The following is a 27,916-nucleotide window of genomic DNA, read 5'->3' on the forward strand; positions in this document are numbered from 1 at the left end:
TTCTCTTTAACACACATTGTCCCTAAAACTAGGGTCTGGATAGAATGGTTATTTTATCGTTGCATACTTTTAGACACCTTTCTGAGAGTTTTCGAATCTCAGGAGATTTTTATGGCATTTCAAAGGGTATTTAACAGTTGAATCGGCTGTCCGTTTTGATATTCCCCTCCCTCCGCTTCCTGCTCCTTAACCACTTCTTCCTTTTTTCGCCTCGGGCCAAAAAGGGAATGACGGGCAAAGTGAAAAAATGGCAAGAGGCCCAGGCGAGCATTAAGGGATAAGCTCGCAGTGAATATGTTAATTGTGCCGCCTTTGTACGGGATTGGATGCACTGGAGGGGAACAGGGACTAATGGGTGGCCCACATAGGAAGGGTCCACGGGGGAGGAGACAAACTGCTGACAATGGAAATGTATTATAATTGGAGAGGGGGTCGAGATTGATGATGCCTCTGCGGGTAAGCGCTATTCCTAAGTGGATAAAAAGCTGAATTATCGATACGACCATGCATTATGTATGTTATGCATGGAATATTTGACATTAAATCTAATGCGCCAAGAATAGCTTTTTGAAAGGAAACATTTACAAAGATGGCTAAGAGGTATTCTGGGTCTGTGAAATAGTTTGGAGGTGTGACTATCGATTTAATCGGGGATGCCACAAGAAGTTCTAGCTGTTTGAAATCCTTTCAAAAGGTGTCTTAAAGTATGCGTAAAAAATGGTTTAATTTATCTTCACAATTCCCTTCAGAAAACCTTATCCTTTATTATTTTGTCTTACATATGGTACTCATCCAAACAAAGAGTTAACACTGATGAATTAAGCCTGGTTACAATGTTTCCAAATCAACACAAGCTCAGCGGTCGAATGGCCATCAAAATCTTGGCCACGTTGTCCCTGAGAACAGGACTCATCGTCCTCTGCTTCTCGAGGCTTCCTGGCTGCGCGTGGGCCTGCGACAGCTGGTAAAGATCGGCGTAGTACTCCATTCCCGGGATGCCGACGGCGTTGAAGCTGGCCGAGACCTCCGTGCAGTCGATGATCGAGGTCTTCAGCGGGGTGACCAGCAGGGTGGAGTAGTACGGCACCTTCTTGCCCTCGATCAGCTCGCGGACGAGCAGCACTGCGGTTCGGGACCCGGCCAGGAGGTTCCACCGCGACCAGCTGAAGTTGTGCGACTGAGCCAAGGTGGATAGGCAGGCGTAGCAGTGCATCTCCATCACGTAGTTCTTCTCGCAGGAGCCCTCCGTGTAGCAGAAGGCGTCCTCGTCCGGGAAGATATCCACTGCGGACAGGATCAGCGTGGCCTTCAACTCCGCCAGCGAAAGCGTCTTCCCAATCATCTCGGTGATTCCCTGGGTGCTGCCACCCTGGAAATTGTTCACAGTGTAACCCGATTCGGTGATGGTCATGTCCAAGCTGATCAGCGAAGCGGTGAAGCTGAAGATGATGGTGCCGGGACTGAAAGGTCAAAGGGTTAGGTCTAACAACGCTTTTCCGTGAGCTTACCAACTTTTTCATGTCCGGCCGAAGGTCCCAGGTTTGGTAGGGCATGTTGCTGTATTTGTTCAAGGCAAAGCCAAATATACCTGACAGAGATTGGGTTTCTTATTGTGTTCTCATTTAATATTAATCACTGCATCTCCTACCCAATCTCCCCGTTCGAAATTGTATGGATAGCTTGTCCTCGTTGAACTTGGTGTCGTGGACATCGCGGGTGCTCCACTTTCCCTGAGTTATGGCTGCCGCATTGCTCTTCCTCTGCCTGCTGTTCAAATATAAGTAAGATTGAGGGCTTTTACGATTATTTCTCTCCCGGATCTGATCCATTAGATTACCCCAACCCCACTGCTGAAAGGGAACCCATCAGGGAATCCATCAATCTGTCATACCTTTCGCTGTCGCTACTCTCGGTGTTCGTCGGTGGACCCAAGAGGTCGTGCAGGGTGTTCCCCGCCGTGGAGGCTCCCTCGAGCAGCTCCACCAGGCTGTCCACGTCATCGTCCTCGTCCTCGCTGCTCTCCATGCTGTTGGACCGCTTGGCCGAGGCCTCCGGTTCCGGTTCCGGTGGCAGCTGCGAGTCCCGCACGAAGGATATGCCCGTGTAGTAGGCGAAGGCGGCGGCTGCGGCCGCTGGCTGCAGGACATCCACCAGCTCCTGGCTCAGTGGCTGCATGCCGTCCGATTGATCGCCGCCGTTTTCCGCCTCTCTGGGCTCTTTATCGACTGCGGGGAAAGATGTGACACATATTCTTGGTTGGTGAAAAAATCAAAAGAAGCTTTAAGATTAATGGGAAAATTAAAGTTCTAAATTCTTTGTAAATAGATCGAATTTTGAAATCAAACAGGCGTCGTTGAAGGTAGTAACAACCATAATTTCCCAGGTAGAATACACAAATTTAGGAAACGTGGTTGAACATGTTGCCGATTTTGATGGCTTGTGCTTACTTATGGTGATAGGTTAGCCCACTTTCGACACCTTTACTCACCTGCCTCACTCGAGGGCGAGCCAGCGGGCGAGAGCTGCTCGGAGATCTGCTGGATGAGCTCCTCCTGCTGGTCCCTGGGCAGCTGCAGTCGCCACAGGCGATCCATGTCCTCGATCAGCTGCGAGAACAGGTAGCCCTGGTGGTGGTGGACAGGAGGTCCGGATCGAGGCGCCATTTGCCGGAACTTGAGGAGCTTGTCGAAGCAGAGGGGCGGAAACAGCTCGGCGGGCTCGTCGGTGTCCAGGAACTCGGCGCCCAATCCTGTTTTCGGATTCACCCTCAGCTTCTGCAGCTCCTTGGGAATCACCAGCTGGTCCTCGGCACCGAAGCCCGCTGCCCGACCCAATGGGACGTGGGTTTGTCGGGCCAGAAACATCACCTTTCGCTGCCGCTGGCCCGTGGATAAAACCGGAGTGGACTGCTCCAGGCGAACGCAGAATCCTTGCGGCAGGCGGGGCACCACGAAGTCCTTGACCAGTCCGTAGAGATCCACGTCGCTGGGAATGGCCCGCAGGTCGAAGTCGTTGATCTCGCGGAGCACCTGCTGGCGGGAGTCCCCGGCGGTGTCCGACTTCTGGGATCTCATGCGAGCGGGACAGCGCGGGGAGCTCTTCAGCGGACTCGGCTGGGCGTGCGTCGAAAGGGGCGTGGCCTCGGTGGGCGTGGCCGTGGTGGCCGCCGCCGTTCCGCTCACCGCCCCCGTTGCATCCACCTCCGCATCGGTCTCCTCGGGTGGTTTCTTCACCTCCGGCTGCACTCCATCGGCCAGCTCCATTTCCAGGGTCTCCACATTCGTCTCCCAGCGACAGGCTACAGGTGGCTCGAACCATATCACCGAGTCCGGCAATCTAGGGGGGATTCATCTTGGGAAATGCGATTTTAATCGAAGTGACAATACCCACTGCAGGGTGACCAATGCGAGCTTGTCCAGCGCCGCTTCAATCCACCGCATCTCGGCCTCAATCTCCTCCGGCAATCGTCGCACTCCCGGCAAAACTGGAGGCGGTGGCTTGTACGTCTGGTAGTACTCCTTGTGCACCAGACTGTTGGCCGAAGTGACTGCAATCAGGATGGAAAATTTTGACATGGGAAAACAGGTTGATAAGAAATGATAGTCGTTCTAATAGAAGTCGGTATTTGAGAAAGTCAATGCGTTTGAGTAGTGAGTAATTTTATCATCGGGAATGCCATTTTCAGTATCCATACTTTGCTGTCCAACAACAAAAAGGGTGCTAAATGCAGATATTAGTTAGGCTTGTATATATCATTTTTTTTCTTCTATTAAAAGCCCAAACGGTTGCCATCAGATTATCGAGCATACACAACCCAAATCAAACACTGGTCGAAACTCAACTGGTGCGAATGAAGGACCTCGCGTTGAGCTGCTTGTCCTGCTGCGGAGTCTCGAGGAAGTCGATGCAGTAGACGCCGCCGATGATGCGGTACTTGCGCAGGTTGACGTCCGTCTCCAGCATTCCGTAGGCCTCCGGCCCAATGGCCCGCCGGTGCGCCCTGTTCAGCTCGTCCTCGTACTCCGCGTACAGCTTGTCCACGTCGTAGGTGCGCTCCTTCGGCGGCTGCGAGCTGGCCGAGTGCTGCTCCTGGGTGAGCTGCTCCAGCTCCGAGAGCGGGATCTCCCGCCCGCACTCGTCCAGCATCGCCTGCAGGATCTCCTTGCGCTTCCGCCACTCCCGCTTCGTCTGCCGCAGGATGTCTGCGAGGAGGTTGTTAGATTTGTAGGATTGTAGAAAGGATCAGATCGAAATCAGTTCAGAACGCATAGGTGTCTCAACTCCCCCACTTGCTAACTTACTGGCATTTGCAGATCGAGCGTGTTTCAAGCTGTAGCTGCTGCAGTAGTCACTGAAGTGGTCGTAGTTCAACCAGAGACCCCGCAGCGCCGAACTCTGAAGATGGACGGTGGGTGGCAGTGAGATTTGCATTTCGATGGTGGGGAAGTCGATCTCGTTGTGAGCGGACTGCTCGCCGATTCGCGCTTTTGGGTTGAGGGCTCTAAGGAGAAGGTTTCATTGGATTCAGTATTTACTATTCAACATTGCAACTCACATTTGAGCATCCTTGGAGAAGGTCCACACGAAGCTCTGAAATACGTCCGAGCTATAGATGTGCTTCGATACACCTGGTCTATCGATTCTGCGTGAGAGTGGGAAAGTTTTTGTGATCAATTTCGTTACATATACTTTCTTTAAACACTTTTATATTTTATGAGAGCTGTTATTAAATTGTATGCACTGTTTAACAGGTTTATTGCTATGTTAATGTCATGTGATAAAGGGATTTTAAAGAGAGAAACAATAATGGACGATTAGCATAATAGCTTTACTCCACTCACTCCATATCCCTCTCAATGTGCGACATGGTCTTGTAGGTGAACTCATCCAGATGTTGCCTGAGGAAGACCCTCATCTCGGTCTTTAGCTTCACCAGATCGGCGGCAATAAGGACGGACCTTTGCTTGAACGGCAGCATTTCGTCCAGTTCGTTGAGGATCTGTTTCGAAACCAAATATATGATAAATGGGTCGTCTGAATGTTGAAGTGGATTTTGGCCGTGCCAATAAATTTACTAGCATGAGAAAAGGCAACCTCATTATCCAGATGAACTTAAATCTGTAGCTTGGCTAAAGTCAGCAACTTAGATACTTTAAAGTACTGAAGCCTCACCCCCAGGACTTCCTTGATCCTCTGGGAGTAGACGTCGCCGAGGCGTCCCTGCTGCTGGCGCAGGGAGATCCTCGTGAGGTCCGGAACGTTGGCGTCCTGGGTGAGCAGGGTGCGCTCGTCGGTGCGGAGGAGCCAGTTGCGGGCCTCCAAGTGCCTCTTGGCGATGTCCGTGTGCCACTGGTGGATGTACTTGCGCAGGTCGCTCGGACTGGCCGCATTCGGCAGTCCGTTGCACCGCATGAACTTCTCCCAGTCCTTCTCGTGCCGCTCCCCATCCTTGATGGCCTCGATCGCCGTTCGCACCGCCTCGAAGAAGAGCATGCTGTCCTTGAGCTGCGACCTCCGCAGCCTGTTCTCCGCCACCTCCTGCTGCTGGCGGTGCTTCGCCTGCTCCATCTCGAGCTTCTTCCGCTGGCGGGCCTCCTCCAGCTTCTTCAGCCTGCAAGGGATCATCGGGTTTGGTTAGTACCTATTTGAATGGTGGAGAGGTCTGTGCTTGCAAGTGGTTATTTTAGGGCTGGGAATTTAAGTATAGTATAGTTACGAACTTTTACTCAAGAGTAGTTATTTTTTGGAGAACAAAAACCTTTCTTAAAGATTCATTTGATGGTGGTCTTCCTCCAGTTTTAAATAATTATTTTTTATGTTTTTTTGGCAAAGGTGGTAAAGGTAATTTACTTTGTACAAAAACTTGAATTCATAAATTTGTTATTCTTGAGTATGCACAAGATGTTATTGCTATTATTGTAAATGAAATTAAACATTTTATAAACATTTAGAAAAGACATTATTTACAAAAACAAGAACTACACGAGATTAAAACGACAAACGTAAACTTCCTTAAATCATTTAAATCGTAGGATGTTTAATTAAAAATGTGTACTATTTTTCGTAATTCAATCAAAACATTTGATCTATTTCATTAGGACTCACTTCTCCTTTTCCATTTCGATCCGCATGAGCTCGGCCTGCTCGGCCTCCAGGCGAGCCTTCTCCTTCTTCGAGAGCTTCTTCTTTGGCGGCTGTGTGTCATGAAATGGACATCATCATCACAGTCGTCAGTTTGGTTGTCATAATCATTATCGCCGTGGCAATTAGCATCTTCATCAGTGCTAAGCCGGGCATTTGACCCGAGGCCTACCATCTTATCCCTGGCTGTTCTCCTTTCCAAATGAAACCTTCGCCGGAGTTCTATTGATCCAACACGAGTCCTGGCAACCTGGGCTCCCGCTTTTGTGTTTGTATTTAAGCCAGCTGGTTAGCTGCCTGGGCAACTCAGGTGGCCGGAAAGCAATCCTTTTCGGCCGCACCATAATTTCCCTAATTAAATATTCAATGCGAGCTCAGCGCTGGCCAGAAATGTTTACCGAAAATCCCCCGTCAAGTTGCGCGTGGCAGGAAACTATCCGTGGGGGAATTTCGGGTGACACGCCGCATTCTCAAGGGACGAGGACGAGAACGAGAGGATTGGATTGGACGGGATGGGACCTCCATCCGAGGTGAGAAGACAGCGATGCCTTCGGGGACCTCGGGGACGAACTAATCTAGAAAGCCACCGGAGCGAGTATCGATGGGAAATCGGATAAATTGGTGTGTCATATCCGTCGGATAACTGGGGGGAACTCAGATTAATAGGCCATGCGATTAATTTGCGTGCGAATGGGGGAAACTTTATACGAATGAGCAAATAATCAATGCCATCGCTTTTAATAAATGCAAGGCAATAAAATTATTTAAATATGTATTCCCAATGACAGCCGAAGCATCACCATCACCGACTGAATTGAATATTCCGGGGAGAGTGCAATAAAGCATTTACCTCGCAAGGCTGCCGATAATTTGAGGCACTTTTTTGATTTCCCACGGCGGTATTGTCCATTAATGCAGAGTTAATTGCCGTAAGCGGTAACCGTTTTCGGATTGAACTCCGGCAACAGTCATCTGTTCCGGGATCCCTCTTTTCCCTCTTTTCCCCCTTTTTCGCCTTTTTCCCCCCTTTCCCGCCGCACTTTTCCACGTTTTCCACTTCTGACAAAGTTTTCCCTGGCGAGGCCTTGTCTTGGGTCTCTTTCTTTTTTCGGGGCGGCGGACTGCTCTCTTCTCGCCCAGTCCCCCAGGTGTCAAGGTGACAACGTGGCTTAATTACCAGCCTATTTAAATTTCAGCCCGCCTGCTCGCCAGTTCGGCTAATTGCGGCGCCACCTTTGCTTATCAAATTAATAGCAGGTGCAAGCGAATGGATGGCTGTTCAGACCTGGCTTTAAATACAGCCAATTGGGAGTCTCCCACTCTCTAAAAAAGGGTATTCAGGGTTTCTTATTTGTATGTACGTTAAAATCATTATTGGATTTAAGAAATTGTGATGACTACAGAAAGTGTTTAAACAATTCTTATTTTTAAGCCATTATAATTATATATGTTTGTATTTAAGAACTACAATTGTACAAATTAATTTTTTTTAGAATTCATTTCAGTTTATTTAGGCGGCTTTAAAATAAATTCGATTTAAATTTGATCAAGATTTCTTATATATGTATCTATAAGCTACAAGTTCTTGATTAAATATAATTATATTATGATTATTACTGTATTGAAGTGATCGTAATAATTTAAAAAGTAGTTATGGTATAATATATAACAACATATTTTATTTATTTTATTTTATTTTATTTAAGAGCGAATATCAGTATTCTTTTAAAAGCTTTTAATAAATAGAATACAATAACATTTCTTAAAAACGTAATCATGATTGCGATACCAAGTAGATTGCCATAAAAACTCAGAAGAAAGGTTTCTCAATTCCATGAATAAGTGAGTGGCTCGAAATGAAATCCTAATAACAGGGCGCAGAAAAGCAGGAAGCACTCTCGGTTGAAAGTGTGTAGGTAACTGCATTAAACGCTCCTTCTGTCCTCGCTTTTCCTCTTTTCCGCTTTTCCTCCTTTCCTTTCTGGGGCCCTGCTCTTTTATTCGTTTTGCTGGTTATTTATTGCAGCTGCCCCGTGAGAGCATTGGGCAGCCACAGGACTCAGGACACAGGACACGGGACACGGGACATTGGACACAGGACACGGCGCATAATCCCGGCCTTGGTGTCCAAGGAGCAAGGAGGAGTCGAAGGCGGAGCGAACCCATCCTCCGATTGCGCCTCGTCCAGGTGCTGGTGCGATATAATGCGATATAATTTTAGTGTAAATAATACAGATTGTGGGGCCACCGGTTGGCATGACAATATATTTATAAAGACCGGAGCGTAATTAGTTTAAATTGGTCGGCAACTTGCAGTGGCCAAGTGAAAAATGGGAACTGGGAAGTGGGTAATGGGAAATGGTAAATGTCAAGTGGCAGGAGGCGAAGGGAAGTGCAATGGTGGGACTCATGGCAGATGCACAATAAAAATTTATCATACGCACCGTTGACGTTGACAGATCGCCGAGCTGAAGCGTCGCAAGTTGGAGGGCTACAGGCTACAGTTGACAGGCGACAAACTGCAACAAAGGCGATAAAAAAGAGGCGAGGGCTTTAGAATCCCTGCCTGCATCCTTCATCCTTCATCCTTCATCCTTCTTCGTTCATTCCCTTCTCCGTCTGGCTGCATCCTTCCCATCTCCTGAATCCTGAGTCCCGAGTCCTGAATGCCGCACGCTCGGATGAGCTCTGCAATCTGACAAAATTGGTGAATAGCGAATCCGAATCCGAATGCGAATCCAAATGGTTAAATGCCCCGAGCTGCTGCCGAACAGAACAGAAGCTGCAAGCGAATCTGAAACGAATCTGCAGCTCGGGCGGAAGCTCCGCTCGGAGTTGCCGTTGTTTAACCCACGGTGGCCACCGCTCGGAGATGTGCTCCTGCTCCTCTTCGTCCTGGGGGCGTGAATGGGACTTCTGAAGGCTAAATTGCTTGCAAACTGAATCACAGTTGCAGATTAGCCCATAGTTGAGAGCGCTGCCTGTGCATTCACTTTTGCAGCGAATCACGTTCCTCGATTCAGTTCAACTGGGTGTTGCTCTCAAGGAACTCAAAGGGAATCTTTCACAGATTAATTCTGTCTTGGAACTATTTTTGATTCGTCCGTGGTATTCTTAGTTCTTGAATTATTCAGAGAGCGAGTGGTTTATTTTAATTGGATTACTAAGTTGATATTTTTAAAAGATTTACTTCAAGGTTTTTTATTTGCCTTCAAGAAGTAAATGCTCCTTCCAAATACAAAACATTGTTATTATCTGATATTTGCTAGAAGAGCTCTATGATTTAATCGCACGTTTTCGATTTAAAAGTGAATTACAGATAACGAAGCTATGATTTTTGTTTCTAAGTATTTTTTTTAAGATTTCGATCTTTCCTCTTGCAGCTATCTGATATTTATCACCCCCACAAGGGTATTAAATGGCTTTGTACATTTAAACTATCTCCCAAAGGTCCAAGCAAAAAGTGCCTCACACAGTTGTGAATGTTTTTCCTTTTGTCAGTCAAAACAATAAATCCCTTTAGTGAGTACCTCGCTGCTGGATACTCCAATTTAGCGCTCTTGGTTGTCGATTTTATAATTATGTATTCTGAGGCTATAACTGGTGTCCAGCTGGGCGGGAACGAGATTGCCAGCGGCCAACAGCCAGACATTGTTGTTGGATGTGGAAGGATGAGGATGAGGATGGCGGGAATGTAGATGAGGACTCGGATGTTGGCTGAGAAGGAGGATGAGGATGAGGTGGGGGATGAGAGGCAGGACGAGGATGAGCACTGTGATGCGGACGAGTTCTGGATGATGACGATGGAGAGTGTGATCCGAGGTGGAATGGTTTCTTAATGTGCTCGGTGCGACGTTGATGGCATTGCAAATGTGCACACGCTCGAGTCCCCAAAAACGTGGCTAAGTGTGTGTGTGTGTGTCTGTGTGTGTGTTTGTGTGTGCGTTTGATTGTGTGTGTGTCTGTGTGGGTGCTTGGGAGTACTTAGCCAACTGTCACTGTCGGACAACCCCTCGTACTTCCCCCTCCCCCAATCCATTGACACTGCCACATTTTCCGGAGGAAAATCGCCTGCCTTTCTCGCCCCCTTTTGAGCACTGAAAAGTGCAAATATATTGAGACATTCCCATAAGCCAAATGATGATTCCCATTTGGAGATGATCCGAATTGTTGACATAATTGAACCGATGGAGAGCTTTGTTTCGCTTCTCGGCTCATTAATGGCGAGCATATGCTAATGGCATTCGGCTCGTGTATATACGAGTATCTCGTACAATAGACATATAATTAAGTGCAAACAGGTAAATATTTCATGAGGTTCATAAGAATTCCACAGCTAAGAAGAACTTGTTCTTATTCAGCACATTGGTATTCTTGCCTTTGTTTGAAGTTTGCAGCATTATGTTGAAGCCATTTCAGGTTCATAACCAATGATTACTTTTGATTTAACCCAAATACTAGAGAATAGAAAGAAAATTTAACAATTTTAGCTTTGCTTCCTTTTGAATTGAAATATTTGACTGGAAAAGGGATCTCCTGATCCCGTAGAAAGTCTACTTTATTTTAAATAAAATTTCATAGCTGCGTATCTAATTTACATTTCTTCTATTATCTTTCCAGCTGCCCGTGAAAGTGAATTCCCATATCGTCGTTGACCTTCCTGCCTTCCTGCCCTTTATCTATATGCACTATATCAGCAACAACAAAAACAACAACAGCAACAGCAACAACTACACCTATCACCACTGCAACAAAAAGTCAACCAAAAAGCAATCGTAAAAAGCAAATAACTAGTAAACGTTGTAATCGGAACAAATGTTGTACATACCTACGGATAAATTGTAAATAACTGTTTGATACTGCGATTACCCGTTACCCGAAAACCAGAAGAGAATATGAAGGTTATTCCAAATTGATTTTATGCCAAATAATAAGCTATGTTTGCTTTGCACCAACCATAAATTAAATTTGCACTTCACACTCAAGAGTTTCGGGTATCGAATTGTCGAGCTCATCGACTATCGGTAATCGGTAATCGGTAATCGCAACGGATCAGTAATCGGACAAATACCATTCGACAGAAGCGTTGGCCAGCAAAATTTAGCTAGAAGACAAAATATACAAGGAGAGGAATTTTTGCATACTAAATTTAATAAATCCATACGGAAATTACAAAGAGCAAGAATTACTAGCGAAGCAGAGACCCAACAATAATTAGCATTAAAAATTGGTTAACAAACGGAAGACCCCGGAAGACCGAAGCAGAGGATAAGTTGTACGCCCATTGTGATTATTAATTTTAGACATTAGGCCAAGAAACCAACAGCAATTCGATCTGAACGTGACGAAACGGAACGAAGTCAACAGGAGAATTGTTGCTCAGCCAATTATTACCAGCAAAACACGACCAAAAAAAGCAAAATAAGAGCAAAAGCCAAAGAAAGGCAACAGCAAAAAGCAAAAAGCAAAAGCAAAAGCAAAAAGCAACACTAGCCGCCCAAAGAAACTTGAAAGCATTAGCCAAAAACTCTTAGTTCAATTCCATCCAAAAACCAAAACCAAACTCTCGGCTTTTGACAAATGTGAGGCGTTCGAAATAGAAAAGTAGAAAAATAAGAAGAGAAACCAATTGATGTGGCTGCCAAACTCAGCGACAACTCAGTCTCAACTTTTGCCCTGAAGCATCTGTATCTGTATCTCTATCTCTATCCGTATCCGTATCCGTATCCGTATCCGTATCTGTATCTGTAACTGTATCTGTATCTATCCTGCAAATCTGAGTGGGAATCCGAGTTCAAATCCGAATTCGAGTTCAAATACGAATACGAAGTTGCCCAAAAAACGCAAGGTTTCTCCTCCCCCTCTGAATCGCGAGTGCGTTTCCGGTTTCGGTTCCGCTTCCGTTTCCGTTTCCGTTTCCGCCTTCGTTTCGGCCGCTGCCCCTCCCACTGCCACTGCCACCGCCACCGCCTCCATCTCCGTTTCAGTTGAGATCGGACCGGGACCCGGATCGGGGAAGCAGCCGCCAAGATGACGATGTGGCAGAGTGGCGGAATGGGAGGCCATGGCTCCCAGAACAACCCATGGATGAAGCTGATGGGCATCGTCCACAAGGAGCGCCGCCACACGGAGAACGTCCAGAGTCAGTCCGGATCCAACGAGCGCAACCTCAACCAGTGAGTACCCAACCTGAATATCTTTCCTAGCCCTAGTCGCATCTTAGTACACAGAAAGCAAAACAAGGGAACAGGAATTGGAAAGAAGCATTCTGTTATAGGAGAACTATAATTTTAGATTGAATATTGCATACAGCATATTTCTTAAAACCTATTATTCCAAAAACAAGAACAAAATCTAGAATTTTAAAAGCAAAATACAATAATACAGAACTTTGCGGTCCAAGTAAACTTTTTTCTCTTTTGTCCTAAAAATGTTAACTATTGCAAACATAAAAATTTAAAAATTCCTGTAACTTAATTATATTATTTCAACTGAAACAAAATGTACTCGGATGAATTTATTTGTTGTCTGTTATTGAGAGATTTTGAGATATTGAAGCCATTACTTTCTGAAATATCTTATTTAAACAGCATACGTTCATCGTACAGCGACCTCTGGAAATATGAAACGTATTCAGAAGGTTATTAAGGGCATTTTTCAATGTGTTTTGGACTCAGAATTCGCAAGGATAGATGTCGAAATACATTGTGATATTTTTAGAACTCACCTTTGACAACTTTTCAAACTGAAAGCCTTGGCAAACCACACGTCGACAATGGTTAGTCGTGGTGGCTCATTTCTAAACAAAACACAGTGGCAACATTTGCAGGAAATTGGACGTGGGGCCGAAGTTGTGGAGCTTCCTGGCAACAAAGTTTGCGACCAGTAAAGGAATTACAGAGTCCCAACAAAACATTACATTTAAAGCCTGGCTGTGCTACGCGTCAGTCTTGGTTGATCACGGTGGCAGCATTGGAACAATTAGTGGCAGAGTTTCAAGAATAGGGTATTAATGATTGTAATACACTGTGGCAACTAAATAGTAGTAATAGGATAGTAGTCCCAACAAATGATTGTATTTTAAAGCCTGGCTGTACCATAAGTAACTTTTGGTTGATCACGGTGGCAGCATTGGAACAATTAGTGGCACAGTTTCAAGAATATGGTAGTCGTGGTTGTAAAACACTATGTCAACTTTGCAATATATTAGGAATCGTTTGCGAGACTTATTGAATAGAGAATAAGTAAATAAAAAGTATGCTTTGTTATGAAACGTGCTTATCCATTAACAGACTTAGTCTTTAAGTATGTGTGCTGAATTAGACAAAGTTCTCAGCAGATTTATGATGCAGGGCACACATTGCCCCTCCTTGTTGAAGGAGCAATCATCGTGCGGTGTGTGTGTGTGTGCAGGACATGTGGCAGTGCAACAAGCTGAAAATGATGGGCAAAGAGAGAGGGAGAGGGTGAGGGAGGGAGAGAGAGAGAAACAAACAACTGGCGATAAGTGGGCTTTATCCCCATAGCCATTTATTTTTTATGAAATTTCCTTGGGGCTCAATAAGCGTAATTTAGCATAGTTATGCGAGTGAATCGTGGGTTAACTGGGTTGTGTTTATGGGTCCTGGAACAAGGATATTCGACGCTGCTTGCGGAGAGAGGTATGCGGTGATTTTTCATGTCCCCGCCACCAATTCCCCCTTTCCACTTTCCCCATTCCCCACTCCCCTCTTCCCGCCAACTTTCGAATGCTGAATGTCGAATGTGGATGCCATGTTATGCATATTGGTCGTAAACATGCGCCATCTGCGCAATTAAATGGCCCGCAATGCAAATGGAATGGAATGCTCGGGACGAGGACATGTGGCCAGGACGAGCTGCGGCTCAAGGCGGGCACTTCGCTTTGGGTTTGGGTTTGGGTTACGGTTCGGTGGGGATGGGGATGGGGATTGGATTGGAGGTGGGATTGAATGGGAGTGGGCAGTTCTCGCGGCCAGTCATTTGCCACAAATCAACGCCACCGACCATTTCCCCTTGGGCCTCCTTGTTCCTTGTCGAAGTGAAGCGCCCTGTAAATGATATATCCAGCCGACCGGCGGCCAACGATCATTACCCACTGGTGGCCACCAGTCTCGGAAAGTGCAGCTCTTTGGCCTTTTAAATTGGCTATAAATGCGCTGGAGCATAAATGGATTTACACACATGCAGCTTGTTGCTGTCCCCGCTGCCCCACTTCTCCACTTCTTTACCTCTCCACTTCTTCACCTCTCCACTCTCCACCTCTCCACTTTCCCGAACTCGCCATCATTCATTTCCATTCCATGTTGCATGCAAATACGAGCCACTGCATCGACACGCCCCCTCGCATCCATTTGCCGCACTTTTCGCCGTGGAGGAGTCCTTATAAAAATTGTACCACTCGCAATATCCACATGTATACACATGCATAGTGTGAGTGTGTGTGTGCGGTAAGGAAGTGAAATGGAAAAGGCTCTTCCGGCAGCCAGATGAGCCGAGCGGATGCCGCACAGATTGAAAGACGGATCGAAGGAGAACCAGGCGGCAATCTGATTAGTTGGTGGCTCAAATGGGCTCCCCGCTCCAGTTTCCTTGGCTTGCGAAATAAACAGGCTTTTCCCAGGCCAAAAGGTGGTCGTTAGTGGAGCATCTTGGATGGAGCACAAGCCACAGAGCTGCGAGGATACGCCACTTCAAAATTAAAATTTAGTAGGTCAAGTTATTGGACCTTGATGGCAGTTCTGCGTAACCTTCCAGCAGATCTATTTTTAAAGTTTGCGTTTTTTATAGCTACATATATGTATGATGAATCCAATCTCCAATGTTGAATTGAATATTAGACTATTAGAAGTAAAAAACTAAAATAAAAATCAAGCTAACCACAAATTAAATCTTTTTACTCTGATAAATAGCAGTAGACTTCTAAACCCATTGATTTTATATCCTTATGAAAAATAGGTAGGTAGGTATCGTAGTCCATGTTATCATGTTTATATATATAATCCACTCAGACTCATAAAAAGGTTGTCTATAATCCGATGCATTCAATTTTTCTACCTTTTTCTGACTGAAACCAATGTTTTGCTTACTTCTAGACACTTTTATCACAGATTTTATTTGGAGCAGCAAGAGAATTCTAGGCCACATCTGAAAAGTACGATCTCTTAACTTTTCAGCTTTCAAATTGTCCAACTATGAGTATGCAAAAACATACTGCGGCTGATTTTCCCCTGCTGGCTCGTATTAAACATAATTGCCAGCACAATTTAGCATTTTTCTCAGTGCCAAAGTTGAGTTGTGTGCCATCGCTAAACTTTTCTATTGCCATACAGGACTCGATGGCATCCTTTTTCCACCCAACCCCCTTTCCTCCTCCTCCTAAGCTCAACTCAACTCAACCCACGCTACGGAAAACTTCGCTCGAGCGGATTAATTGAACTAGTTCCCAATTTGCCAACTAATGTGCTCTAGAATCCGACATCCTGCATCCTGCATCCTGCATCCTGCATTCGGAGTCCTGCGCTTTTCCACGGGGTATCATAAATTTGCGCACCCACAACGAACGACTCACGACTCACATGCACTCTCACACAATGGAATGCACTTGAAAATGAAAGGATAATAATAATATTTTTATTTTATTATATTTTAGTTTTCCTTTCCGTTTTTGTTGCAACAGCAACAGCATCAACAAATGAGGGGCCAGAGGTCGAGGGGAGGGGGGGCTTAAGTGCACTCAAGTGCCGTTGGGTGTGGCATGTGTGTGTGTTGGTAAACTGTAACTGTAACTGTGTGTGCCCACGCTCTCAAGTGTTGGAAAGTCCTCACTAACTGCGCGATGATTTCGGGATTCCGCCGGATTATTTTCGCGCAAGTATTTCGCAATTTATGTCCTACTCGTTCGCTCTCTTTGCTCTTTCGCCCTTTGCTCCTTCTCCTCCTCCTTCCCCCTTCGTTTTTCGTCCTTACTCTCTTTGTTTTCCTCTGGCGTTCCACCTTGCACTTGTGTCTGCTGCTCGACAAAAGTTGTGAATTATTTTATTGCCTTCGAAATGAATTTCGAATTGTTCATATTTTTAAGTGGTCGAATTGAGGGGCATGTTTGAGGAGCACTGAAAGCCAAATGGGAATTACATATATATAAGCCAAGGGCTTAGAGAAATAAATAATTCAGCGGGTTTTAATGGTGGCGTAACCCACTTTTTATCGATAAATGTATCCAGGTTTTATTGATTAAGTTTCTTAGCTAATTTCTGCTTTTAAATAATTTATAGATGTTAAGCAACGAAAAAATATCTGCATAGTGCTGCATAGTGTTCATTTAAGCATTTTTCTTGTTTTTGTAATTAAGATCCTAGGCCTGGTTTTCCCTTCAAATTCCTCATTGGTTTGAAGAGGAAACCTATCTAAAATTCCCCTTTACTCGTGCCTTATTTTCCTTCCAGGAAACGTTGGCCAGATAGGAATTTTCTTGCATTTATCATTCGGCCATAACTCTTCTGCTCCAGCCTGTCTGCGATTATTCTGTCTCGTTTTTGGCCCGGGAAAAACAATATACTGCGAGGGATGAGGGGTGTTCATGCATAAATATTGCGAAGGTCAGAGATGCTAACTTAAAAGGGTTACGAAGGCGTGGCATCGGCCCTTTTCGCCCAGAAAATGCTTTTTGCTATTCTTCCTATGCCCTTTGGATTTCCCCTTCGTTTTTATTATTATATTTTTTGTTTTTTTGTTTGGCAACAGAGCAACAGTTGAACATTTGGAAATTTGCATAAATTTCACAACACGTCCCCTGGCCTTCTCCTCGGCAAACTTTGAATTTATAGAAATGTGCACGAAACTGTTTCCATTTGCCTGGGCAGCCAGGCTCTTTGTTGCCCTTCAAAGGCATTCGGGTCCAACATGTTCGAATGAATACTTTATAAGCCTCTCTTTATGGCCAAAGCAATGTCTCTGTCTCTGTCTTTGTGCCTGTCCCTTTCTCCTTCCCTCCCCCGCTTGCCGTCTCTGTCATTCACCGGACCCCTTCGCTTTCCCCCTGCCAGTGTGTAATATTTATGCTGCGAAATGTTTGAAGTTGACGAAACCATCGGCGTGGCTGTAATATTTAACGCCAACTCTGCACAGCCTACACAAAAACAAAAGTGACATTTATATTCTGAGGAAGCCCATAAAAATCTGTCATCAAAGAAAGTGCATTTTCATACTTTTGAGCTTTGCAAACAGCTTCGTTTTATTAAAAATCATTTTAAGGTTCTCTAACATAATATACTTAACGCTTCTTTTCTTTGGCATTTTAACTTTGAAAAGTAATTATTTTAAGCAAGGTGTTAAAGTTTAAAGTAGAAAAAGTAGTAGAATTAGTAAAGTAGTAACAAAAGTATTCAATTGCTACTAAAATATGGTTTTTATTCTTAGGATTTTGTGTTCTGTGCCATACTAAAACTTCCACGAATTTTTTGTTGAAATCTTACTAAAATAAACATAATTTTTTCCCAGTGCTTGTCATTCCACTCGGCGGCATTATCTCCCATTTTGCCCATCATCGTGGGCTTCTGAGCTATTTTGCATTGAAATTGAAATGTCCGCAGCTTTTGTCGGATGCGTCCGCTTTTGACCAGGTGAAAAGCACTCGGCCAACTGGGCCAAAACACATATACATTCTCCAACTCATGTGTGTGTGTGTATGTGTATTTATATACAAATGTGTATCGCATCTCCATGTCCTTATCATTTTGTCAGGCCATTGCATACCGTCAGGCGAATTAATTGAAAATTCAAACATATTGACCGACATAAATACGTGTATAAAGTGCAGGCCCAGTGGGCCGGTTGATTACTACTGGCCATGTTGTTGCCACTTTCCTTGTGGTTCGTGGAGATTTGTCAATGTCAGAGGCCGAATCTGGCGAACAGGGTGTTATTTATACACATATCCTGCGGCAGTTCAACAACAATTACGAAATAACCATCCTTGAATAGAGTATTTTCTGGGAAAACTGAAATTGGATTACGTGCACTTTTTAATTCTACACCTGTTTATAGGTTTTAAAATTCATTGATATGCGACTATCATTATATTATTTATCCATCAGGTATATGAAATTAATACTAATTACATAAAACGATCATTCTTAACTAGATAAGCAGAAACATCAGATTTACACCTGCTATTTAATTTCAACTAGTTTGCATTGTGGTTTTTTGAACTTGCTGGTAAAATGCTCATCATTTCCTTTTAAAGGTTTATTTGCGTAGGGTAGCCCCTATTTATTTCCAGGCTTAACAAAGGAAATAAACTTTTCATTGTCCCCAGACCCAAGGAACTTGCTCCCAAAAGTTCTGAAAGTTTTCTATTTCCCTTCGATTATCGATAGGATGGGAAGTTGGCCCGCGGCACCCTGTCATCGTTTGCTGGCGCTGTCATCGATTTCGCATTGCATGAGACACGTTAGTTAGTTACTTAACCCAGCCCAAGACCGGTTCTCTTTGTTCCCTCTTCCACGTCCATTAACCCATTAATTATTTGTGGTCGAAAAAGCGTCAAGTAGATTTGGCAATTACCGCACGCCAGCAGAAAACGAACATCACGGAGCGGTGTATTAATTTACCTGATTTGCCAAACATTACCTGGACAATTGTGTGATGAGCTAAGAACAATATCAGGACAAGTTTGTCTGCGACTTTAACTTTCCTTTTTAATGTTTATTGAAATTATAGAGCCATAAAATGAATTATTGTACAATTTTTTGTATCTTACTTTACACTACTAAAAGTTTTCTAGCTTCAAAAATTTCTTTTAAAAGTTCATGTAAATTTATCTTAATATGCTTGTTAAAAATAAAATTTAATGAATACTTTTAATATAATAACTATAGGTGGAATATTTTTGTTCAAAATATTGCTAATTTGATTTTCAACAACATTTTTTGTCAATTACTGGCATTTTTGTACTAAAAGTGTTATTATAATTATTTAATTAAATTTGCACTATTTATCTTAAAAGAGTTATTCAGAATGCAGCCTGCCTCACGCTCTATTAATTTAAATAAGTTTTTGTTTTCGTTCGTTGTCTTTACCCAGGAATGAATTACATAATTATAACAGAGCCTAGCGAACTTATTCGGCGAATCGAAAAGTGAAGTAACCGATTTTCGGGGCTTGTCGCGGGTTAACACCGCTCCCAGGGAGTTCCCCCCTTCCGAATCTCCGCCGACGTCTTCGCCGGCTGTCTAATTGCTGGCCATTCGTTCTGGCCACGTTACTTGGCCGGGCTTCGCTTATCAGCGCCTTTCGCCTTTCGCCAGCTGCTCCTCGGCCGACTTATTGCCACACCCACGTAGCGAAAATTGCGACCCATTTGTTAGTCGGCGCTGGCAAATCATTTTTCATTTGCCTGTGAAAACGCGCAGCACTTTGTCTGCCCAGCGGACAGGTGTGTAGGGAGGGGTGTGCGGTGTGCTGTGTGCGGTGTGCTGTGAGTGTGTGTGTGTGGGTGTGTGTTTTTCTACGGAGTGAGGGGTGGTCCTTCCAGCTGTCCTATTGAACTTTACTCAGGCGAAATTAATGAGCGCATACGGGCATGGCACCCATTACCGCCGTGCGTCCACTGAAGTGCACCTGAGCGCGAAATGTGTCGCGGGAAGGGATAAAAAAGGGAGAGGGGGGAAGGGGGGCGGGGTGTCCCTCCCCCGATCTCAATCCTGATCCCACCCAGATCTCCCCCTCCCTCTTCCGTTGGACACGTGGTTTTATTGGCGACCATAAACACCCGAGGTGTCAAAGCGAAACGCTTCACAACACTGGCAGCCGCCGTTTTGGCTAACATTCCAATTGGCACGGCCATAAACAACGGCATTTTATGCAGTTAGTTAGTGGGGGTTGAACAAGTTCTTACCCTGTAAATGGGAAACACATAATTACTATAAAAATAGAAACATATATATATATATATATATATATATATATTCTGTTTAGTATGTAGGCACAATCCTTGTCTTGAAATTAGCTACAGGAAATTAAGTTCCGAAATCCTATTATGCTCTGTTTTATAAAATATCTTAATAAGTGCTTTGGTTTCACAGAGCCACTCAAATATTTGCTCTCCATTACCAAAATCAATTATTTGCTTTGCCTAATTAAACCAAGCAAATAGTGGCTTCAAAGCCATTGGCTATTTTGCGGAGAGGCGTTTCCTTAAGTATTAATTTTAAAATAATTAAATTAAATTACATATTTTATAACCATTAGTATTTATAGGTTAATGCTTCACTCTTCGCCTTACTACGATTTTTGCATTTGTTATTCTTATGTGAGCTGTATAAATGAGCTTATTTATTTAAATCGTTTGTGTTTGTTTGCGGTGTTAATAAGCGAGCGAACATCAATTTCAATTTTGTTTTGATTGGCATCCGATTAAACGACGTGTCAATTCCTGGTCCCCACTCAAGCATCCGATTCCGGGTTGGATCCGCACCATCGAACACCCACCATCCACCATCCACCATCGACCATCTACCATGTGGATGGGAATGGGAATGGGAATGGGAATGGGAATGGGATTTGGGAGCCTTCTCGCCTGTCTTGCCGTGTGTACCTCGTTGACCATTTGACTTTGATTTGTTGTTCGTTGTTTGGCTGGCTCGGACTACAAGTGCCGAGTGGTTGGCCCTCGAAACGATGTACGATGTACGAGTGTAAAAAACAGACAAAGGCGGCCAAACGAAACAGAACAAAAGGCGGTGCAAGTGCCGAAAGACAGCTCGTAGCACTCAATTAACGCATTTAACAGCACGCTGGTGATCCAAGGCGGTGGGGGCCAAAGGTCCCCACTTGTCGGGGTTTATTTCGAGACGCTGTCGGTGCATTGTGCATTGTGCATCCGCCCCATTGTCTCTGGCACGCGGCGAGGGCCATCAGGAGCCTTGTGTGTCTGGGGCACAGAGGATGGGCTCTGCTCCTCAGGTTTGCCTCCTCCTTTCTCTGCCGAAAACCCGCCTTCATCCTATACCAAAATCCAGCAAACAAACCTCCAATCACCGAAAGGACCGACACAAAATCAAATGGGGGGGCAGCTCGAACTGGACCATCGATTGATTGCCCAAACCCATTAGGGGAGCCCAGATCAGCAGAGGAGATTTCTGTTTCGTTTTGGGCTTATTGAAAGAAGCCCGGCTGGAAAACAACTCATCCGCCTCATTATCAAATTGCACTGGCAATAGAAAGACCCTTTAGAACTCTTCTTCTGCTCGAGAACACAATAGAAATGCCAAGGTTTTCAGTCATCAAAAGCTCCTTGGCTTCAGCTAAAGAACTAATAAGTGCGCCGAGTTGACATTGAAGCCAAGTCATTTGGCTATCGCGGCCAACCAACTATGACAGCTCGTGACTCAATTTACGAGCGTTTAGGGCAAGTTATTGCCTTCTCAAGTGATCCCTGCCATTTGACGGGGTCATTCATTAAAGTTTCAGCCCAGCTTCAGTTTCAGTTTCAGTTCCACTGGCACTTCCCCTCGATGGCCATCGCTCGGGTTTGTTACGAGAAATAATTTAACGCATCAACGATTGGCAGCATGATTATTGGCCCTTCTCCCCGGGACTTTGGCCCCCCTTGTAATCGCTATCCCCGTCCCTTTCACTCGCTCTATCTCTGTCTGCCCGCTGGTGTTGGAGCTCTGGCCATTTGCTAGCCGAATTTAATTAGTTTCAGCCGGGGAATTGGTTAGCTAAGAAGCCTCTTGTGCTTTTCTTTTCTGAACAAAAGTGTTTATTGCAAGAAGGTTAGTGAATGGTAAAGGTGAAGTACCCTTGATAGTTCTATTTCTCAAATTGATTGCGTTCACCTTCAAAAATTAAAGAGGGTCACCTGCACTAAATCGGATTAATATCCACTGATAAATTAATACCACTACTTAGTGCCAAATGAAGCAAAGTATTCAATCTCTGGATTAATTAAATTTGCTCTTTTAAGGTTTTATGTTTTAGTTATTAAAAATTGCTAGTTTGTCTAAAAAGTTACTTTGATAATACTGAAATTAATTATTTTTGTAGATGAAGTCGGGGCACTCATTTAATATTTCAGATTAGATGAATATAAGCAGTGGTTTTAAGAAGATTGGTAAAAAATATTTATTAGATTTCCAAAACTTAATGTTATTAATACATCTTAACATTACTTTATTCCTTTAACTCTTGTCATTAAACTCATTATCTTCGCTAATAAAACTTATAAAATGTAGAAGGGAAGAATCAAAGGTTTCAGAATAACATGAACCCTTTTAGGAGTAGTTTGCACTTAATAAACTCCAAACTTATGCCAAATCAAATCGGAGCTCTCTGTTGATATAATACCCACTTGGAGGGAACCTTTTGGCTGATTCAGCCGACTGATTGAGCCACCACTGACTGTCTGCATTCCTCGATAAGGGAAGCCCTGCTAAGCCATGAAATTGTGTGGGTCTTTATGGCCCAGTGACCTGCTCACGTTGTTCATGTTAAAAATCCAAATTACATTTTGCATTTTGATTAAAACGTAAGCACAGTGACCTCCGCCACTCACTTGGCTGCTGCTCGCCAGACAAAAAAAGGAGGAAGGAGCGCCCTCCTGGATTCTGGAACTCGTTCCGCCCACGAGACACTGGATTCCCGATGCTCGTTTGCAATTTAATGAAGCAAACTGTTGCTAAACACAAGTGAAGGGGGCTGAAAGTGGAGGGGGTTGGCGGGGGTTGGATTGGCAGCGCGATTTGGGCGAGGGGATTCGGTTGGGAGGCGGCGTTCGAGCATGAAAATTGTTTGTCCACGAACTCCAGCGGATGCCGGCGGGATAAAAGGCGACTGAGGCAGAAGGAAGGCGCTTAGCGTCCAGCAGCTGTTCTGAAAACCCCCCACCTGGCATTTCACCTCCCGTATCCCGTATCCCTTATCCCATATCCCTTATCCTGAATCCTGAATCGCATACCCCATAGCCCACATCGTGCGCCGCTTGGCAATTTGACAAGAGCGCATTAGATGGGCCTGCCTGCCTCAACATCGCAACAAAAAATGAAAAATGATAGAGAGCCGGAATTTCGGCGGAGACGCAAGGAGGCTATAAAACTGGGGATTAGCCCAGTCAAACGATTCCGCTGGCACTGGGCCAAAAGGAAAAGCGAAAGGAACGCAATCGCAAACGATGGCAACAACACACACACACACGAATACACACACACCATCAAATATAAACACACACCACCAGCAGCACGGAAATGATGTACATTTAAAACTGCATAAATCAAAACACTCGCACAGAAAGGCCAAAGGTCAACGGCGATAATTGATTGATGGTCAGTGCCAACTGGCGAGCTTTTATTGAGCCTCTGCTAATGAAGCGTTTTGCGATGAGAATAGCCTCCAAATGTGGTTTTAATTACCAAAACCTCAAACGGATGGTAGTCCACTTTCAGAGGATTTTAAAACTAACCGAACTCAAGCGGTCTTTTCAAATTTCCCCATAACAAGCCCTCAAGATTCGTGAATAAGGTCAATTAAATAACCTAAAACTTTGAACAGGATATAGATATTCATCTACTTGAAATTAGAGTGCTTTCGAGATATTTTGTAAACTTAAGATCGATTAATACGCTTTATTGGTTTTATTTATTTACTTTCTGCGTCCGATTAAAGGGTTATTATTGGGTTGGCAAGAAAGTCATGTCGTTTTTTTTTCAATATTTTCAAAGATGATTTATTTATATCAGGACTTATAATTAATCAATTATGTATTGGCCGTTTTGTTGGACCACTAATGACCATCTTTCGGGCAGCTGCATAATTCCGCGCTCGAAGAACTTTTGGTCTTTTCCAGCAAAGAATCGAGACAAGTTCTTTTCGACAGCCTCATCTGAATCAAAGTTTTTACCATTGAAAGAGTTTTGAAGAGAGCGAAACAAATGGTAATCTGAAGGTGCTAAGTCCGGACTATAAGGTGGATGTGGAAGCACTTCCCAAATCAGCTCCGTTAATTTTTGCCGAGTGACCAAAGATGTGTGGGGCCTAGCGTTGTCATGGTGAAAGACTATACCCATCCGATTAGCTAGTGCCGGCTCCTTTTCTTTAATTTTTTCCGCCAAATTGGATAGCTGGCGACAGTACACATTTCATTCCGGCCCAGCAGCTCAAAGTGCACTACACCCTTCCAATTCCACCAAACAGACAGCATAGCTTTCCTCTGATGGATATTGGCTTTTGGGCTGACTCATTTTTCTTGCTCCATGATCTTTTTCGTTGGACATTATTGTAAACAACCCGCTTTTCGTCGCCAGTAATGATCCGCTTCAAAAAAGGATCGTTTTTAATCCGTTGCAGCAGAGAATAGCAGATGTTGATACGCTTAGTTAGGTGAATTTCCTTTAAGTTATGCGGAACCCAAACATCGAGCTTGCTTACGTAGCCAAGTTTCTTCAAATGGTTTTCAACCGTTGAATCCGACACACTGAGCTTCTCTGACATCTCCCGCGTTGAATAACGCCGGTTTTCATCCAGCAAAGCCTGAATTTGTTCGTCAAAACGGCCGATGGTCGACCAGAACGTGGGGCGTCTTTGACTCAAAAATCTCCAAGCCTGAATTTGGCAAACCAGCGCTGACATTGGCGATCACTCATGGCATCTTTACCATACACTTTGCACAATTTTTCGCGAGCTTCGACCGCTTTTTTTCCTTTTTGGAAGTAAAAAAGCAAAATATGCCAAAAATGCTCACTTTGGTCCTCCATGTTTAATTTGCTATAGCTTCCACAAATGTTATCGAATAATTACCAAATTTTCGTCGATAGTACCTAAGACAATAAGCTTTAAAAAGATACTAAAAAGTGTGACCTTGGTGCTCGATTAGTCGTAAATAAATTAGATTAAAAACGATTACTAAAAAAAACGACATGACTTTCTTGCCAACCCAATAGAACACAAGAGAGATCCGCAGAAATGGCAAGGCTGTTTTCTTTAGCTTAATATCAACACCTTTATCTCAATCGATATGCACAGATAAAGAAAAGTCAATATTGAAAAAGTGGAAAACTTATTAATTTTAGACGTTATTAGATAATATAGATAAATAACGTTCTAATACTTGAAAGCTATTTCTATCCACTTTGCAGATAATTGATAAGGCTAAAAAATGTTAAATATCATCGGAAAATAATTCCTAAATTACCGTTCATTTCGTTTTTCTTTATCAGCACTTAAATGGTATTCAATCTTGTATTATTTTTTAGGGAAATTCAAACAGTAGAAAACAACTGGCAAATTTGTTTGGAGTAATTGTTCTTGTAAATTGTGGCTTAAATCAGAGCTTTAGCTTTTTAATTTTTCATTGCTTTTATATTCTTCTGCTTTTTGCTCCCTTCAAATTTCAGACATTTTTCACACTTATCGTTGTCGTTGCAATTCTGGGGTTTCGAATTGAATTTTATGTCCTCTGTTTGTTTTCCATCGCCGATAACTCAAAGCAGATTTCATTTCTCTCCCGCTCGATGGATGTGCCAACAGAATGAGGAATGGAGTCCTGGGCCAAGGAATCCCTATTTAGGAGCCAGTGCCATCGGTGTCCGCTCCGATTTCTGCCAATTTTCCGCACTCTTCTCCGTTTTTCCGCAGAGCTGCCGCAATCCGTGACGCATTCCGGATCCCCAAATTGCCACATGGTCCCTCCGACGGCAAAGGGAATCGAAAAATGCAACTGAAAATCGCTCAGACAATGGCCGAGGGGGTTAAGAGGGGCGTTAAGGGTTAAGCAGGGTTCCGGGTGCGGGGCTCGGGGTGAAGGAACAACGAAAAATGCAAATTGTCAAACATGCAACGCAATTGACGAGAGAAGAACTGTGAGGCACGCACAACAATGGGAAGGTGCTTACACTGTCGATTATTTCCAGTTAATCGATAAAAAAGGTGATATGCACTCCTCTTTTGTATTGGGTTGGCAAGAAAGTCATGTCGTTTTTTTTAGTAATCGTTTTTAATCAAATTTTTTTACGACTAATCGAGCACCAGGGTCACACTTTTTAGTATCTTTTTAAAGCTTATTGTCTTAGGTACTATCGACGAAAATTTGGTAATTATTCGATAACATTTGTGGAAGCTATAGCAAATTAAACATGGAGGACCAAAGTGAGCATTTTCGGCATATTTTGATTTTTTACTTCCAAAAAGGAAGAAAAGCGGTCGAAGCTCGCGAAAAATTGTGCGAAGTGTATGGTAAAGATGCCATGAGTGATCGCCAATGTCAGCGCTGGTTTGCCAAATCCAGGCTTGGAGATTTTGGAGTTAAAGACGCCCCACGTTCTGGTCGACCATCGGCCGTTTTTGACGAACAAATTCAGGCTTTGCTGGATGAAAACCGGCGTTATTCAACGCGGGAGATGTCAGAGAAGCTCAAAGTGTCGCATACAACGGTTGAAAACCATTTGAAGGAACTTGGCTACGTAGGCAAGCTCGATGTTTGGGTTCCGCATAACTTAAAGGAAATTCACCTAACTAAGCGTATCAACATCTGCTATTCTCTGCTGCAACGGATTAAGCAGGTTGTTTACAATAATGTCCAACGAAAAAGATCATGGAGCAAGAAAGATGAGCCAGCCCAAAGGCCAATATCCATCAGAGGAAAGCTATGCTGTCTGTTTTTGTGGAATTGGAAGGGTGTAGTGCACTTTGAGCTGCTGGGACGGAATGAAACCATCAATTCAGATGTGTACTGTCGCCAGCTATTCAAAATTAAAGAAAAGGAGCCGGCACTAGCTAATCGGATGGGTATAGTCTTTCACCATGACAACGCTAGGCCCCACACATCTTTGGTCACTCGGCAAGAATTAACGGAGCTGATTTGGGAAGTGCTACCACATCCACCTTATAGTCCGGACTTAGCACCTTCAGATTAGCATTTGTTCCGCTCTCTTCAAAACTCTTTGAATGGTAAAAACTTTGATTCAGATGAGGCTGTCGAAAACCACTTGTCTCGATTCTTTGCTGGAAAAGACCAAAAGTTCTTCGAGCGCGGAATTATGCAGCTGCCCGAAAGATGGTCATTAGTGGTCGAACAAAACGGCCAATACATAAATGATTAAAATTAAATTATAAGTCCTGATATAAATAAATCATCTTTGAAAATATTGAAAAAAAAAAACGACATGACTTTCTTGCCAACCCAATAAAAGAGTAACAATACGTTTTTCAACACTCCAAAGCCTTTCTAAATACAGTAAAATCCCAAATTTAAAATTAAAATGTGAACTGAATATGCTATTAACAATTTTGAGGGGGAATTTATGGGCTGTTAAACTCAGCTATAATTTGATTACAAATTGGAAGCAAATGTTTCAATTATCCAAAACAGATTCTGAAATATTCATATAAGACGTTAAACGAGTGCAAAAGTTTTCCTTCTGCTTTGTCACTTGCTCTTTTGAATTATGTTTTGCATCCGAAAAAGCTAGGAAATATGTGAAAGAAACAGACTGATTGTCAATTATGGTTCAGTTTCGTCTTTGCTTCATCCTTTATTAAAATGTCGCATTCAACATGTTGGTGCCACTGTTAATATTGCATTACCTTTATAAATTAAACAAAAAACATTTTCAAGATACGTCGCATAATGACATTTTGAAACTGAGTATTAATTATGCCAAAATTTGGGTCAAGTACTGAAAGTATTGGTTAGCAATTGCAGATTCAGATTGGTTGGCTATTGAATTCGAATTGATACCAACTTTTTAAACACACAAAAATA

General features: G+C 43.7%; 1 protein-coding gene across 1 annotated transcript; it reads right to left on the reverse strand.

Annotated features, from left to right (window-relative positions):
* Positions 1–844: 844 nt before the first annotated feature.
* On the reverse strand, positions 845–7,051 carry LOC108091054 (dynein axonemal intermediate chain 7 homolog). The gene is made up of 13 exons (XM_017190004.2): positions 6,992–7,051; positions 6,106–6,194; positions 5,173–5,611; positions 4,842–4,999; positions 4,556–4,642; positions 4,302–4,501; positions 3,843–4,202; positions 3,391–3,547; positions 2,489–3,336; positions 1,892–2,225; positions 1,649–1,767; positions 1,513–1,588; positions 845–1,460 (listed from the first exon to the last, which is right to left on the reverse strand). The coding sequence occupies exons 1-13, from the start codon at positions 7,049–7,051 to the stop codon at positions 845–847; spliced, it is 3,543 nt and encodes a 1,180-aa protein (XP_017045493.2).
* Positions 7,052–27,916: the final 20,865 nt, after the last annotated feature.

Source organism: Drosophila ficusphila, unplaced genomic scaffold, assembly GCF_018152265.1.
Source record: "Drosophila ficusphila isolate 14025-0441.05 unplaced genomic scaffold, ASM1815226v1 contig_198, whole genome shotgun sequence".
NCBI lineage: Eukaryota > Metazoa > Arthropoda > Insecta > Diptera > Drosophilidae > Drosophila > Drosophila ficusphila.